We start from the raw sequence: 17630 nt of genomic DNA on the forward strand, positions 1-17630 counted from the left end.
GTGCATAAAGCTTGGTTTATGCTTGACGCGTCCGTGAGGTTCACACTGCTCCGCGTGGCAAAATTGCATCATTTTAACAACCACGCCCCTCCACCGCGCCTACGCACGGCCCAAACTTTCCGCACTGCGCACCTAGGAAATTTTCTAACCACGCGGACGGTCGGACGCGGAAAAACATGGAGGACTGGCAAGAACTAGTATGGCAGAGGTTTGTAAATACAGACATTTGTATGATTCAGCTCTCAAAGATCACCGTGATCAACATGTTGTAAATAATTCTTGGAGAGAAATAGCTCGCACTGTCGGAAAAGATGAGGACGCTGTTAAAAAATGCTGAAATGCCATGTTGTAAACAACAGTAATTTTTACTTCTACTATGGTGTAGTGTTGGATGCATGCCGTAGAGCTCCATGCTGCCCCCTACAGTTTAGGAGAATATTGGCTAACGGCAGAGACAAGCCGCATGAACCATAAACGCTGCAAGTTGTGAAGCGCGTTCCAGCCGCGAGCCGCATCACCAAGCAGAAAGTAAATGTGTCAAGCATAAACCAAGCCTTAGATAATAAGCAGCTTCTCTCATCTGTCATTTCCACACTTTGAACAGTTCACACACTTTTTTTCAATTACCAAGGAACAAGGCAGCTTCAGCAATCTCGCTGCAGTTCCCTCACCAAATTCAAGCCAGTTTCATCCATCTACACCACATATGTCAGAGTCAAGGCCCGCGGGCCAGATGCGACCCGCGAAGCATTTTTATGTGGCCCGCGAGATAAATATCAAAAATATATTAAAACTGGCCCGCTGGCCGATTTTACTGCAAAGACTTCAACTCCCATGATGCTTTGCGGCGTCAGCGCGGAGGCGACGCGCCCCCTCCTTTGTGTTTTTTCCAGCCCGAGGCAGTCAGAGGTAGTTGGGTGTCTGCAGCTCCGCTGTCTCGGACAAACTTCACTCCTCTCACTCAGCGCCGAGTTCACTCAGCTGTTTTCTGACGTTGAAGCCCAGAAACGGAGATTCTAGCCGCTCAGTAATGTGTTCACGACTGAAAGAGAAAGTTTTTCAACTAACGTCCAGACAGAGCCGATATAACTCCAGCTAGCAGCGACACGCTCAAATCAGCATGACTCGGTTGCTGTCATTATTTTTCCTCCCCGACACACAACAACGTGGTCAAGTTGCTCAGACATGTTCATCAGCACAAACCTATGTGAGCACCTGTTGTCATCTAATGTTGTCATTATTATGATGAAGATGAACAAAACAACAGGAGTCTCCTCCTCAGCTCAGATCAACCCCATGATGCAGGTATCTGGCTGGAACAGGTGAGCATCACAGTAAACCAGTGGAACAAACTGAGCTTTAAATATGTTGGTTTGATGCTCTTTTTCTGCTCCTAAACATGAAAGTTAACGGGTGAGATGTTGCATTTTCATTTAAGATAAAATGATATTTTTATTTTGTTGTTGGCCCGTGAGAAAAGATTTAACCTACAGTAAACAGGAAGTGGAAAGGCTGCAGATAGATGAATGGAATAGAAAATCCCTTTATTGTTCCTCAGTGGGGAAAGCTAGACGTCACAGCAGCGATGACACTTATTACAGGAGAAAAAAAGGAGAATAAAAAATAAGAAAAATGAATAAACAAGAAAACATAAATCCTGAATAGATTTTAAAAATGCTGATTATACCACAAGTAATGAATACCACTGATGTGTTTTTTTTGTAACTGACTTGCTCGTGTGTAATTTGGTTATTCCACATTCAGTGTTAATGCAGAAATATGTTTGTTTCCAAATTTAAAGGTTCAAAATTGCATACATGTTGATAAAGAAAATGTGCAAATTTGCCGTCACTTTTTCAAAAATATTAAGTTTGGCCCTCGACTCCATCCCAGAGTCTCATTTCGGCCCTGTGTGAGTTTAAGTTTGACACCCCTGATCTACACGATAGGAAAACTGTTGATTATAAAGGAGGGATGTAAGAAATGATTGTGATATTTTGTGTTATACTAATGAATCAATATTTTGAAGGAGTGTTTTGTTTTATTGAGAATTTACATGCAAAAATTTACTGTTTTTCTTTTGTGTGGTGAAATTCAAACTCTGACATCTATGTGGCAGCAGTTTTTACCTCCTTTATTCAGACAGATCAACACTTGAAGTGTCTTGGCAGTGTTTGGCCTGAGTTTTTCCATTAAATTCAGTTTAATAAAAAAGTAAAGACCAAGCTCACATGTTTTTTACGTAGATCAGTCACTCCTATTTTCACATGCAGGCTGCATGTGGAAAAAGTCTCCCACATCTTTTTCCTGAATTGGCCAATGATAGAAAACAGACGACAAAACGCTTGGTTCAGAGAAGCCATATCTACGTCACATTGTCATTTAGCAGTCATGGATTCACCCATCTTGGCTCAAGATGAGGAAGGCTGTTTTTGGTTTAGCATCCAGGACAGAGCTGAGCATGTCATGGATAGTGGAAGCTAACCATTAGCATTAGCAACTCCACAGTTGTCAGAACTCCTTCAGACTTGTGGTATTTGTGGAGATAAAACATAATTGCGGTAGAGCAACCAGAGTCAGTGGCAGAGTCATGTTGCTGTTAGCCAATCAGAAGTTAGATGTCCAAATATCAGGATATAAGTAAAATGAGTGAACTTGATCTTTAAATATTGTCTGGCTTTTAGTATTTAGTATGTCCCATATTAACTGGAGTAGGGCAAAAATTATAAATCATTAAAGTATACCAGAGTTGTGAAGTCACCCATTGTGGTTCGGTATGTTACTGATGGTCTGTTATAGCATTTATACTGAAAACAGGTACGGGTTTACCCTACAGAAAGGCAAAATGGTGAAATTTAACCAAACAGTGACGTTATTTTGAGGCTTTACATTTTACAGTGACCCTAAAATCATTACAATACTCCATAGTTTATTTTGGCTGCAGATTTCTTGGAAATTCTTCAGTCTTTTTCTCAAAACTTTAAGCAGAAGATTTGATTAAATCATTTCTAAGTATGAATTATGGTTTTAATGTCTATAAAACAAACTGCGGCAAAAGAAGTGAAAATTTTACCTCTTGATGTGTCAGTGGTCTCTGTTTCAAACCATTCGCAGAACTGTGAATGCTTTTTTTTCTTGAAGGCCATTTTATTCACTGTTGAGCATTTTGTACCTCTTACAGTCAGCACACCATTCCAAAGTCTTTCTCATCCCCTGATACGTTCTTGTGATATTTCAGCCTATAACCACTTTATTATTTCATGTATTATAGAGGACTTTGCTTGGTGCATTAATAGCACTTTAACTGAGCAGCAGCTGTTAAAGAATTCACAAGACTTGGATTTAAAATGTCCAACTTTGTCAATGAAAAGGAAAAGCACGGCTGGGACTGCATGAGCTTTTTGAATGTACTACAGGATGTGTTTGTCTCCCAGGCTAATGGATTGATGGTCTGTAGATGTGCTTGTGTTCTCAATAATTCATCACTGGTTCTAGGGGCTCAACAGATGTACTTCACCACTGTGTTTTAAACTGTTGCCTTTTTTCTATGTTATTTCTCAAAAACAATTCCAACCGGGTTTCCTGCATTCTTCAGTATGGGATATATTGAGTTAAAAAAAAAAGCAATTTGGCACAAATGTTTGATACAGTTGCACCACATTGAGATAAAGTCCCTAGCAGATGAGCCTTAAAATGCAATAAAAGTGTTGCTACGGGTGGAAATATGGATTGGGATGAGGAAAAACATCCAATTTTCACTCATCTAATCTCCTCTTCTGAAAAGCAAAATTGAGTCAACTTTTGCTTGTTTCTGTTTCATCAACCACCAAATGGACAACTCGGTAAAGTCAACACATAATGAGTGAGAGTTTAATCTTGTCACAACTGATATCAAACATACTTTCTAGTGATGCACCGAAATGAAACTACTCCGCTGGGCCATTTTGAGTACTTACCCCTGTTCAGGTTCTCTGAGAGTTCCTCAAAATCTCCTGGAAAACGGTCGTTCAGCCAGCTCAATGAAGTGGAGACACGCGCACGCCAGGAAGTTCCGGTAAAATGACTCTAAAGTTCAGACAGTGAAAACATGCCTATTGATTTTCTGACCATTATTGCCCACTCCATCAATCTTTTTATGTCACTCAAGCATGCTCCCATAGTCTGTTCCCAACCCCTCCTCTACTTGCAGAGCCAATAATCAATTTAAAGCTATGATATACTACTTTTGGCATTTAGTTGGAAGGTCTCCTGGACTCCTCCCTGGGTCGACCCAAAGATCACTGGAGGGATTATATCTCCAAGTTGGCCAAGTTCCACCATTGGGGTCCCAATGGTGGAGGTTAGTGGGGCAAGGATGATCTAGGCCCCTCTGCTCGGGCCGCTACCCTCCCCATGCTAGACCCAAATAGGTGGATGACCACAAATAAACAAACATCAGTGGCAGCCCTACTTGTAATATTTATTCTCAATATAAGTTAATCTTAGTTGAAATCTCTGGCATTATGAGCATGCAAATGAGTGAGTCGTGCAGCTCCTACAATTGTGCCTCTGCTAGGTTTGCGCTGGTGTGAATCCGGAGAGCAAAACACGAAGAGACAGTTGGCAGTTGGTGTCTGAAACGGTGAGTGGCAGCAGGGAAATGGCACCCATAATTTCTGATTAGTTTACTGTTTTTCCCCATCAGCAGCAGCGGCGCTCTGCTTCAGACTGTAGCTCTCACTCACAACTTCCACAAAAAGAGAGAGTTAATAGTAGAAGTAGTGTGTCTGTGTGTGTGTGTGTGTGTGTGTGTGTGTGTGTGTGTGTGTGTGTGTGTGTGTGTGTGTGTGTGTGTGTGTGTGTGTGTGTGTGTGTATAAAATGTATCCATATGAACTATTCAGTTGATTTTCATTTACATTCAAGTACATTTTTCCTACAGTTGTCTTTGTGATTACAGCAATTTTTTCCTGTCAAACAATGACTGCAATATTCAGATTTCCCAGTTTTTGAATTTTACAAAAATCACACAAATCTGTTGTTTTCAACAGATTTTTATTTTGACATCTTTACGATAAACGACTCCTAAACCCTCTGGAGGCAGGCGTTGCAGATTTTCAACAGTAAAAACCTTCCTGGTTATGCCCACATGCGTATTTCATGAGCAGTTTTTAACTCAGAAGTACCCCTGAATGACGTAATTGTTCGACCGTTAATCAAAACCTATTTTGAGCCTGAGAGTGTTAACCATAAACTATGCCATATTCTCCTATTCCTCCGTGAAATGAAGTGGGCTCTAATTCTGGCACAGACAGATCGTTCAGATCCCTTCAGTTTCCCGATTTCCATTTCCAGTCCCCCTGACAAGCTGCCCACCAGATGTCTTCATTGCAGATATTTTCATCTGATGGTGAGATAGGCAGAAGATTGGTGGAAGGGCTGGTCGTGGGACAAATTTTCCCTATTTTTTTTATTTCACAGAAAAAGGGCAAACACAGCCTGCTATACTGAAGCAGATGTCTGCTCGATGTCGATAAAAAGTGTAGGCACACATCGGGTAAATCTGGCGTTTGGGTGCGAATCTGGCTCATGCATTTTCGGAGTCAAAACTTTTTCAGCAAATTTCTTCATAATTTCATCCATTCAGTATGTGGCATTGATGACTTGATCAAATCAACCTGTTCATCTCACTCTCTGAGCACTTTGTGCTTTTCTTGCAAATTACTGGGATAAAAAAGGTGGGAAGTTGATAAATAGGAAAAAAGAGGTTCCTCATTGTGGTTTAGGAGGCCTTCCTTCCTCTGGAAAAGACCTTACAGAGAGCTGTTTTGGCGTTCAAACTAATTGGCTCAATTTATCTGGTAAAGGCATGTACCACGGTTGGCTTCCCGCGAGCGTCATCTTTTGTGGCTGGTTGTGGACTCCTGTGGAGAACGGCTGGGCTACGGGGCCGCTGCTGTGTGTGGCGGAACAGCTGGCAATGGACGCAGCTGCTTGATTGTAAATCAAGGACTATTGTTCCTCGTATTGCGCTGGTGTCCCACCCCCTGAGAAATACTGAACCACCAAACAAAGGAGAGATGAGGATGCTCGTGACTTACTGATGTGCAGATTTCTGATAAAGCCAGTTTCCTGATGGAATGCTTCAAAGGCACTGAACCACATTTACTGCCATGGAAGAGAGCAGCGTTTGCAGCACATTTCATTGTAGTTCAGTCACATTTATGTCAATCAAACTCATTGAGCACGTCTAACTGGCAGTGAGAAAAGAGTTTGACGCATTTGTGCCGGTCATTATTGGAAGAACGCTTCCAAAAGTGGTAAATCTGATACAATCTCAAGACTCATGATCACAAAATATGTTCCAAAGAACGTAGGTTTTTATGTTTCAAGGTCCATATCCATCAGGATGGTTAATGTGAGTTGTAGATTTTCTTTTTTCATACATTTGTTAAGATATTTGACATAAATACCTATATTTCCAATCATATGGTAACAAATCAATACATTGAGGTATGTAGACACAGTGAACTCCGGGAGTATAGGATACCAGGCTCTTTGATACAGGCTGTTAGGGCCCTGTATGACTGGTGCTTCCGATAAGAACTGGACTTCACCAAGGTCTTTCATCACTGATTCTGTTCATAAATTTTATGATTTCAAGGTGTCGAAGGGATTTATTTTGGTGGCCTAAGGGTCAGGTCTCTTCTTTTTGCAGATGGTGTGGTCTTGTTTGCTTCATCAGATCATGATCTTGTGCTTTCACTGGAGTGGTTCAAAGCTGAGTGTGAAGCAGCTGGATCGAGAATCAGCTCCTTTAAATCTGAGACCATGGTTTTGAGTCAGAAAACGATAGAATGCCTTCTCTGGGTCAGGGATGAGGTCCTGCCCTCAGTGGAAGAGTTCAAGTATCTCGGGGTCTTGTGAGGGAAAAAGGGAGCGCGAGATTGATAGGCGGATTGGTGCCGTGTCTACAGTACTGAGGGTTTTTATTGCCGGTCTGTCATGGTGAAGAGAGAGCTGAGCCAGAATGTAAAGCTCTCTATTTACCAGTCGATCTACGTTCCTACCCTCACCTATGGCTACGAGCTTTGAGTAGTGACCGAAAGTACAAGATCATTGATACAAGCGGCCAAAAAAAAGGTTTTCTCTGCAGGGTGTCTGGGCTGGGTGAGGGACTTAGATCTGCTGCTTCTCCACATGGACAGAAGCTAGGCGATGTGGCTCGGTCAGCTGGTTAGGATGTCTCCCGGATGCCTCCCTGGTAAGGTTTTCCGGGCACATCCAACCGGGACGAAAAGAAGAACCAAGACACTTTGGAGGGACTTCTCTGTTTTTTTGCTTGGCCAGGGATTTGGATTTCCCTGGAGGAGCTGGCCCAAGTGGCTGTGGAGAGAAAAGTCTGGGCCTCTCTGCTTAGGCTGCTGCCCCCACGACCCAACCCTCTGCAGTGACCAGATCTCAAAGTCCAGAATCTTTTGGGACATGATGGAACGAGAAATTCTCATCCTGAAAGGACCTCTGTGATGCTGTCATGTAATAGGAATATTTACGACACCTCAATCTATGGAATGAAGAATTAGGGTTGTTCTAAAAGAAAAACCTGGGAGTGGTAAGATGTACCTTATGAAGGGTTTGGTGAGTGTATATTTGTGGTATTTTTCATTACCCAGCATTCAAATAGAACAAATGTCTGATAATGATGATGATGATGATGATAAGTAATAGAAAGTTATTATATTGCATTATTTTTCATACCAGATGTTGGTACTGTTTCTTCCCTGATATCAGTAAAATTATCTTTTTTCTGTCTTGTTGATGTTTAATTAGATGTTCCAACAAAAGAAAATACTTTTATTTTTCTACAACGCAGAACCAAACAAGAAGGTCGTATCCGGCTGGATAGAAAATGATGGACATGACATTTTCAGCTGAACCTCGGTGATTCAGGGATACATTTGAAACCAAAGTGAAGTGTATTTCCATCTTTTTCCATTACCAAGACCGTGCTATATCCTTACAGACAGATCAGAGCGGTAATATCTTTAAATACCACACTCTGAGTTGTCTTCTTTGTCCCACAGTCACATAGAAAACCTCTCCATGCTTTGTGGGTAAATCAAGACCATGAATCCACAGCTTCTGGATTAATCTCATTCAAGAGAAGGGCAGTATTTTTAAAATGCCAAGTAAATGATAAATAATTATTATACTGTCTGTTTTTACAGCTGCTCGCTGCAACATTGTCTAAATATGTTTTTTTTAAATAAATTGAACACAGAGCTTGAGTCAGAAGAAGCTGTGAAAAGTGGCAGCAGAAGGTGAATAGAGCCTCCTTTTTTCCAAGCTTATCACATCCTGTTGGTTTTTTTTTACATCCAGTTGTAGACACTTCCTTTTTATTGGAACTATATCTGTTCCGTTAGAAACATCACACACTCTTGGCAGAGCAATGCACAATTAGCATATTCATGAGACAAATACAGTGGAAACTTTGGAGTTGCAAGCGGCGGGGGTGTGGGGAGGGGGGCGGGAAGCTGTTTCTGTGTTTGTTGCGGAACAAAAAAAGCAGATGGCACTGTGACTTTCAAAATCCAAAATTAGGTATGTTTTCATGAACTTCATGCTCATTGGCCATGTAAATCGCACAGACAGTCATGAAGAGACAACGTTGTGTGTTTTCCTGCCTTAGTTTTTTTCTTTTAAATTCCTTCCATTCAAACAATGTTTGCTGATTGAAATTTGTTTAGAGTGTCTTAACAGCTTTAATTTGTGTTTGTGTGTTCATGTATTTGCTATAAACTGTACTTTAACTAGTTGAAATTCGAGCTGTTTTCTTTGTTTAAGCCACCAAGTTGAAATTGAGTCAGAATTTTAATTAGAACATAAATTTGGCATTTAGCCGTCAGATGTTTGTAGTCACAGCTTTTCATTAAACTTTTGTTTTTGTAAAAATGAAAGTTGCTGCCTGCCAGTTTTATTTGGGCTGTCCTTCACCTCATTGGTGTATGGATGCACTCTTTTCTTTATCTTTTATTCTTGGATGCTACATTTTTGCCTTTTACCGTGACGTGGTTGACTCGAGACTAAAACTAGGCCTTGAAAATTGTCCTGATCATTTGTCAAAATAGAAATGAGTTCATTTGAGTCAGTGGTTCCATTGCTAATGGACTCGCTAATGGCGTCACTGAGTCACAGCAAATATAATATCACAAATCTGCTCTTGGATGTGTTCCAAAAATACATCAAAGTATATTTAAATTTCAGGAAGCTCCTTGCAGTTCATTGTTACAAAAGTTGATTTCTGTGTAAACATCAAAGGTTTTTATCTGACAATAAAATATATATTACAAAACAGGGGAGTTGATTTGATATATATCACAATACTGAAGAGACGTTACGATGTGTGTGTATATATATATATATATATATATATATATATATATACATATACATACATGCTGCATCGTAATGATACTGAAGCAATGAGTTATATCACAATACTGAAGAGACGTTATGATATATATATATATATGTATATATATATATATATATATATATATATATATATATATATACATACATGCTGCATCGTAATGATACTGAAGCAATGAGTTATATCACAATACTGAAGAGACGTTATGATATATATATATATATATATATATATATATATATATATATATATATATATATATATATATATGCTGCATCGTAATGATACTGAAGCAATGACGAGTTATATCACAATACAGGGAGACAATACGATATAATGCAATATTAAAATCCAGGCAATATTTGCAATTTTTAAGACTGAATGTAACTGGAAAACTCAGGCCAGACACATCCAATACAAATCCAGCGTTATTGTGAGATCTAATCCCTTCCAATTTAAGTCAGTAAAGACTGCTACCGCCTAGTCGTCGGGATTTGAATTGCACCATTAACCCTCTGGAGGCAGACATTGCAGATTATCAACGTTAAAACCTACCTACCTGGTTACTCCACATACGCATTTCATGAGCATTTTTTAACTCAGAAGTTCCCCTGAAGGACATAGTTGTTCGTCATTTTATCAAAACTCATGTTGAGCCTGAGAGGGTTAATAAATACAGTAAATATTTGCATGTAAACTCTCAAAGGAATTGATAAACTGCTAATTACAAATTGATCTAGTAAACTAACACAAAACATCACTATTTTCTTCTCTGGTAAACATGAGTCTTAGATTTAATGAAATAATTGTTATGCACAAGCTCAATATCACAAGATTTCATGTGATCTGTTCACATTCGACGCATTGGAAATAACCCTCATCTGCAACCATGCCAAATGTTAGGTCAGTATCTCTAAAATGATTATAGCTGTGGCCAGTGTTGTGTTTTCTTGAGTCAATTAGCTTTGACGGCCATTTTTAATTAAGTTTATTCCAAAAGTAAAATCACTCCAGTGGTTTATTTGCTAGATTGCAGACATTTGGGCATGTTGTTGTTATCACTAGAGATGAACACACACACACACACACACACACACACACACACACACACACACACACACACACACACACACACACACACACACACACACAGACAACAAAGGACTTTAGACTGTGAGTGATAACACTACCAACATTTCCCGAGAAATTATGTTTCAGAAAATACGTTTTCACAACAGTCAAAACAAACCGAAAGTACATGTTTGAGACAACAAGCTGTTAAAAAATGGGTTTCCAAGGATAAAATATGAGAATGAATTCAAAAACAACAATTGAACAGACAATGTGTTTTACTCAGTTTGACACATTCTTTGTAGACTTTCACTTGGATATCTTGATATATGTTTTTGTTTTGTGCATTGTTTAGCATATATATATATATATATATAGAGAGAGAGAGAGAGAGAGAGAGAGAGAGAGAGAGAGAGAGAGAGAGAGAGAGAGAGAGAGAGAGAGAGAGAGAGAGAGAGAGAGAGAGAGAGAGAGAGAGAGAGAGAGAGAGAGAGAGAGAGAGAGAGAGAGAGAGAGAGAGAGAGAGAGAGAGAGAGAGAGAGAGAGAGAGAGAGAGAGAGAGAGAGAGAGAGAGACTCAATAATTCAGTTGTTTTTCTAATTTTTATTTTGCCATAGCAGACACTTTGACTTACAGCTTGATAGCAAGCCTCACAACACTGAGGTACTTTTGAAGTGAAGTGATTAATTAAATTTATTAAAGTAGAATGCACCATGCTATTACATGAGGTTACTCTTAATTACACTGCCAACCAAAGTGCAGAGGCATTGTCTCAAGGGTTTACTCGGGTAAAATCTTCATGGAATGATCAGTTAATCCAGTGGATCTCAAAACTTTTCCAACATTTTAAAATTCTGCTAGAACCAAAAATAATTTGCAAGAGAACTAAGAAAGTTTGCATTTACATCATTTGTGTGTGTGTGTGTGTGTGTGTTTGTTTTAGACATGGTACGTCGCTGGTGTACGTTGGAGGCTGGCTTTCTGAGTTATTACGAGAGCGAGCGAAGCACTTTAGCCATTGGGAGGGTTGACGTCACAGAGGTGGTCAGCCTGGCAATCAACAACTCAGAGACAATGACTGGAGCTGGGTATGAACTCACACGCACACACACACAGACACACACACACACACACGCTGCATTTCAATGAACCGATAATGAATCACCATGGATCAAATTTGATTTAAAAGCACATGCACAGACAACAAAACAAAATCTAATCTAATTAAATGTATTCATATGGCATGCGTAAAAAAAAAACCTTAAGTTAAACCAAAGTGTTGTAAAGTAGTAAAATATTTCAAAGCAGTAAAATATATTTATAAACACTAAAGAAGATGTAAAAGCAAAACATACAAATAAACGTAAAAACCTGACATTGAACAACATTTTAAACAAAGTTCATTTAATGCAGTTCCAATAATCTACATCAGGAGTATTCAGTTTCGGTCTTCGAGGTCCGGTATCCAGCACCTTTTAGTTTTAACTCTGCTTCAACACACCTGATTTTAATCAGCAGGTGATTAAAAGTCTTCTGCAGAGCCCGATGAACTGCTGCACAGGTGAATCAAGTGTGTTGAATCAGAGTAACCACTAAAACGTGTTGGACACCGGACCTTGCGGACCATTTTTAGCTCATTATCTGCCAGCCGTTTCCTGATCGGTAAAGCCATTCGCTGCCAGCTTTTCTCACCGTTTTTACTGTTTTTTTAAGAGTGACAGAACGTTGTGCGCTAGGATGACGTCGACGCCAAAACAACCAATACAAAGCGGAGACTCACCTCTTACATCAGGAAGAATCTGCGCGTTTCGAGCTTTATCTGTTCTTTCATAATCCGTTGTTGAATTGTGATCGGCAGAAGCTTTTCTGGTTAGCGCCTCGCTTTTTTTACAGCAGCGGCCCAAAACGATCTCCTAACACATAGATTTCTGCTTCCTGATCACGTGACGTGTGATGTATGCGGATGAAGGTCGGCTTTAGAGCTGGGGTGTTTGTTCTCACGGTGCGGGGGCTCGTCCGACGCCCACACAGTAAAAACATGCAAATTAGTCGTCATTGGCAGTGAATGAGTTAAATACCCCTGATCTACACGAACAAAGGTGTTCAAGTGACTGTGTGTATTTTCCCTGGCAAGAGTGGGCAGTGCATCCCTAAATCATCATAAGCAAGCAGTATTTTTGTGTTTAAGTAAGACCTTACCAACGGATGACCATTAGGGTCAAAAATCCCTGGGATTTCGAATGAGTATTTCATCAAATCATTCAACCTTCAGCACATCACACTCCCTTTCCCTACACATATGACATCTTAATTAATGTAGATTATTGGAATTGCATTAAATAGACTTTATCGTTTCAAATTTAGTTAAATCATCTACATCCAGTCATACTGCAGTAAGTAAACATAGATTACAGCCTGGTTCTGTGACTTTATTTCACATCCATCATATATTTCTCAGCAGTGGTACTTCTTATGTCGTGAATCGTAACTCCTCTTGCTTTAAGAACATGTAAGCCCAATCGTAAAACCCAAACATCTCAGTGATTCATTTCTTTTATTGTCTCAATTACAATTTACAGCACATGCAACACCAGCCTGTTCTGACAACCAGTAAATACACAGCTGCCTGTAAACACTCTCTCCCCCGTCGCCCTGCTCCTCGTCACACGTCTTGTTACCATAATCTTAGACTGAGCATCATTCACTTTAACACAACCATCAGGGCTTTACGAGTGCTGTATTTCCACTTTACTTGGCTGCTGATACGGATGTACAGCACAGTTTTAAATGCCACTTCTTGTGCTCATTTTTCTGTCGCCACCTCCCCTAATACTCCCCTCGATTATGATTTAGTCACAAAGTTGCGACAACAAACTTTTTCTTTATTTCCTCTGGAGCTGACGCAAATGCAGAGGAGCAGGTGCCTCGAACAGTTTCCCGCTCCCACATTTCTCTAACTCCCACTGGGTCAAACCATGCGTGTGTGTGTGGCTGTCCTCACCTCCAAAGCGAGGACTCTAATAATGTCGTATGATTAAAGCAGCAGCTAACTCTTTAACGATAGTAGCAGATGTTGTGAAGAGTGAACAATGTGTTTGTGTGGAAACCATAAGAAGCACATCTGGCAAGTGAACACCATGGCCTGCGTAATGAGCTGGACACATACACAAAGCTGTGTGTGTGTGTGCATGTGTGTTTGTGTGTGTGTGTGTGTGTGTCTGTGTGGGTGTGCAGTACCCAAATTCAGTTTACTGCATACATCCCAGTTACAGGTCACTGCCTCACCCCCGCCAAAAAAAGGCTATTATTTTTCTGTCACTAGCAGTCCTAATGGCCGTGCGTTTCACTAGATTAAACTCCACCTCTTTCTCTTTCTCTCACACTTCTACAACTCCCAGCATGCCTTAGCACAGAGAGAAAGGGAGAGGGAGCAGTGACTTCTCACCTCCTCACTGTTTACGTTTCATAAATATTAATGTATGCAGATGACATACTCCTACTAGCAGCCTATCACTGCTCTACAGGAGGCTGTGGGAGTCATTCTCATTAAATGCCGCATTTTGGTAATTTGAGCATGGCCGAGGACACGGTGGAATATGGAGTGGCGTACAGCTGCTAAAGTTACACGAATATTACAGACCCACTTCTAAGGAATCACCATGTTGGCTCGTGATACCTCAAGGTTTGCCTGGAGGCCAATTCTGACTCATCTTCTTGTTTTATTGAGTAATTTAACATCAACTAAGTTATAATTATTGAAAGCATCCCCACGTCTGTCTATTCTTTGTCTCGGGTTGAAGTGATTTCTTTGTTTGTTTTTTGGCTTTTTAGGATTTAAGCTGCACTTTTTAGTATTTTACTAAACCTTTCTTTAAAATATGTTATTCTTTTAGGAGACGTGGGCAAATGTGTCAGTCCTCTTTCACAGCAAACTTAAATATGATTGAAGTTTCACAATTAACAAAGATGTAAATTTGAATGGCTAATTCCTCCGTATTTAACACGAATGGGACTGCATCTGATGATTAATTATTTTGATTACTTTACGTAATAAAACACACAACACCAGCAGAAATTGAGCTAGTCTTAATGTTATTGTTTTGCTCCACAATCCTTTTGAGGGAGTCACCTCCAAAAACTGAACTCTGTGCAATGAGATGTCTGCGCTTGCCAACCGGTTGGGCTGGCCCATTCTTTCTGGGCATACAGCTGCTGCTGATTCAGCAACTTTCAGATTGTTTCTATGTTTTATGGGATTAAGATCTAGACTCATGGAGGACCATTGAAGATCAGTTCAATGCGTAAATCCTACAATTCCCCAAAAAGACCTGTACCGTCTTTTACTGTCTTGCTTTGTGAGACAGCAGCAAAGACAGTCCCCTTTTGAAGTGGTTTTCATCTGTCACACACACACAAATCTAACCAGTTTAGTCCTGCAATAAGATTTTACATAGTCAGGGTTGGGTGCATACCCAATCTAAGTTATTGGTAATTAGAAAATCACTCCACTTCAAAACAGTAGCGGTAGTTGAACATTGTGTTGGGATTTGTTCGTTGACTAATAAAATACAGACATTTTAAAGCTACGAGAACAAGCCAATTTGGTTGTTTGATGCTGATTATTTAAAACAAGGATTGGTCAGCCAGGTGTTCAGTCCACTCCGAGTGTTGGACGACACAAATGTTTATTGCAAGTTTGGGACGGTTTATTACCAAAGTCCTAGGTGGAGTTTTCTGGCGCGGTGTATCCGTGGGTCTACGCACACTGGCATGGCTTGGCTGTTGAGTATTTGGAGTTCAATTGGCCCCATTTACCTCATGTCTAGGTTGCGACCTCATCATGCCTTCAGCATCGTGCTGTACATGATCTTCTTGCAGCTACTCACTGTAACACTAAACTGGGAATGATACAGAGCAAAGAGGACATTTATAATTGTGAAGCGCTCTCATTTTTTAATAATTCTTACCAGCTCAGAGGTATGAGTGTTCGCCCTGAGACTGGGAGATGGTGGGTTCAAATCCACGGTCCGGTCATACCAAAGACTTTAAAAATGGGACCCAATGCCTCCCCACTTGGCACTCAGCCTTAATGGGGTGGTTAAACCACCGAATGGTTCCTTAGCATGGCCATGTCTGCAGGTCACTGCTCCCCCAGGGGATGGGTTAGATGTGGAGAACAAATTTTACCAGTGTGTGACAACTAATAGGACTTTAATCTTTCACTTTTTAGAGCATCATGACCCAATCTGTAGGTATAACCACAAATAACGGACATTTCTCTCCAAAATATAAGGTACAAACATAAGTGAGTACATAAAAGTTACCTTTGTGAGTCTGTTTGTCTGATCAAATAGCCACTGTCTTTCTGCAAGTTCCTCCCAGTGGAACTCACATTATTTAGGTCCTTGTCTGTCCTTTCGTTACCACACCATTTTGCCAAAAACAACAATGAATCCTTTCAAACTCTCCCTGTGGGACCTCCACTAACAAGCACCTGCACACCTGCCAGCATGGAGACAAGAGGGGGCTTGAAGTGGCTGAGAGTGAAAGAGGAAGAAGGTGGTGGTGGGAGTAGGGGGATCGTGTGAGGGCACACAAACACCCGTGTCTCGCCTGTTCCCCTGACACCTGTGAGAAGAGAGCGACTCATAGCCGCCGTGACCCCTGTGACAAGTCATCTTGAACAGTCATCGCTGCAGCATTTAGAGCCGCCGGCGCTGAAGCTTACAGCAGAAACCTAACGACTGCTTGGCTCTATGTTCGCAGGCCATTAAGTTAGTGATACTCTGACCTGTGGCCGCTTTGCAGAGGTGTTTGGAGTGAAGGCAAACACAACTGGATGTGAGACTAACAGAGATTAATAGCAACACTTTTCCCCTTTTTTTGACAGTGTTTTCTCATGAGTGTGTGGTGCAAATAGTTTTTTCTTTGAAGGGGCCTTTGTTTTCGTTCACACACATATTACTTCACTAAGACATACAATTTTGTCTTTTTAAACAGGTAAATGTGATTAAGTCTCCTGGGTAAACTAAATTCTGGTTTCAAACAGCAGCAATGGAAATGTCCAATTCTAGAATTAAGATTCTAAAATTGGTCATTTCAAAATAAAGCATAAAAAATACTATGAAGAGCATTCATTTATTTCATTTATTGAGCACCTTTCACAACCTTAGCTGAAGCCCAGGGTGCTGAACACAACCATAGTTGGCACAGTAATTAACAATAATAAACGACAATAAAAAGTAAAAAGGAAACAGTTAAAATCAAGGCAACGTTGCAAACACCAGTGCTAAAAACACCTGAACATATATGGGTCTTCAGACGGGACGCGTTCCAAAGTGTAGGAGCCAAAACTCCAAACACGTCATCTCCCCTCGATCTCGAGCTAAACAAGCTAATTAGTACAGTATACATAGTTCTAACTGAAATTTTGTTTTACTTATTCTCACAAGTAACACTGCTGTTTAGGGATGGACAATATACCGGCATCAATATCGGTATCGGCTAATGTTAGTAAGTTTTTAACATATCGGTATCGGTTCGATAAATAAAAGCGGGCTGATATTTTTTCCTTCTCATCTCCATTTGTTTGCCAGTTTCAGAGGGTGAGGGGGGTGATGTGTAATTGTTTAGTCGTGAACAGTGACTGAAATCATCTCAGAACCGTAAATGTGTGCGGTGCGTGTACATAATAACGTACATTCAGCTTTAATAATGTTCATTCTATACAAAATCTGCTGATTTTAAAAGCATTAATGTCAGTATATTGGTATCGGCAAATATCGGTTATCGGCCATAAAGTTGATCTTAATATCAGATACCGGTATCGGCCCAAAAAATTTGATATCGGTGCATCACTACTGCTGTTAATATATTTGTTGTGATTTTTCAAATTACAGATCAAAAATTAAGAGTTTATTAAAAAGCTTTTATTTTTTCTGTGCAGCCTGCTGTCAAATGGTCCATGGACTGGTACCAGTCCCCTCTAATAGTTGGGAACTAGGTTTGTGTTGTCATCCTATTTGGAGTCTATTTTGGGCTATTTTACTAGATTCTAGAGCAGGGGTGTCCAAACTCTTCAAGAGGAGGGCAAAATTGTCAACAGTCCTTGTGGGTCACCAAAATATGATTTTTCTCACTTAAAA

General features: G+C 40.3%; 1 protein-coding gene across 3 annotated transcripts in view; it reads left to right on the forward strand.

Moving 5' to 3' along the window:
• arap2 (ArfGAP with RhoGAP domain, ankyrin repeat and PH domain 2) overlaps positions 1–17630 on the forward strand; it is a 251081-nt gene that overhangs the window by 154404 nt on the left and 79047 nt on the right. For all 3 annotated transcript variants that reach the window (XM_070546657.1, XM_070546659.1, XM_070546667.1), the window contains exon 16: positions 11429–11573. In XM_070546657.1, coding sequence (XP_070402758.1) covers positions 11429–11573 — 145 coding nt within the window. The remainder of the gene's footprint in view (positions 1–11428; positions 11574–17630) is intronic.

This window comes from Nothobranchius furzeri, chromosome 2 (assembly GCF_043380555.1).
Source record: "Nothobranchius furzeri strain GRZ-AD chromosome 2, NfurGRZ-RIMD1, whole genome shotgun sequence".
Classification (NCBI taxonomy): Eukaryota; Metazoa; Chordata; class Actinopteri; order Cyprinodontiformes; family Nothobranchiidae; genus Nothobranchius; species Nothobranchius furzeri.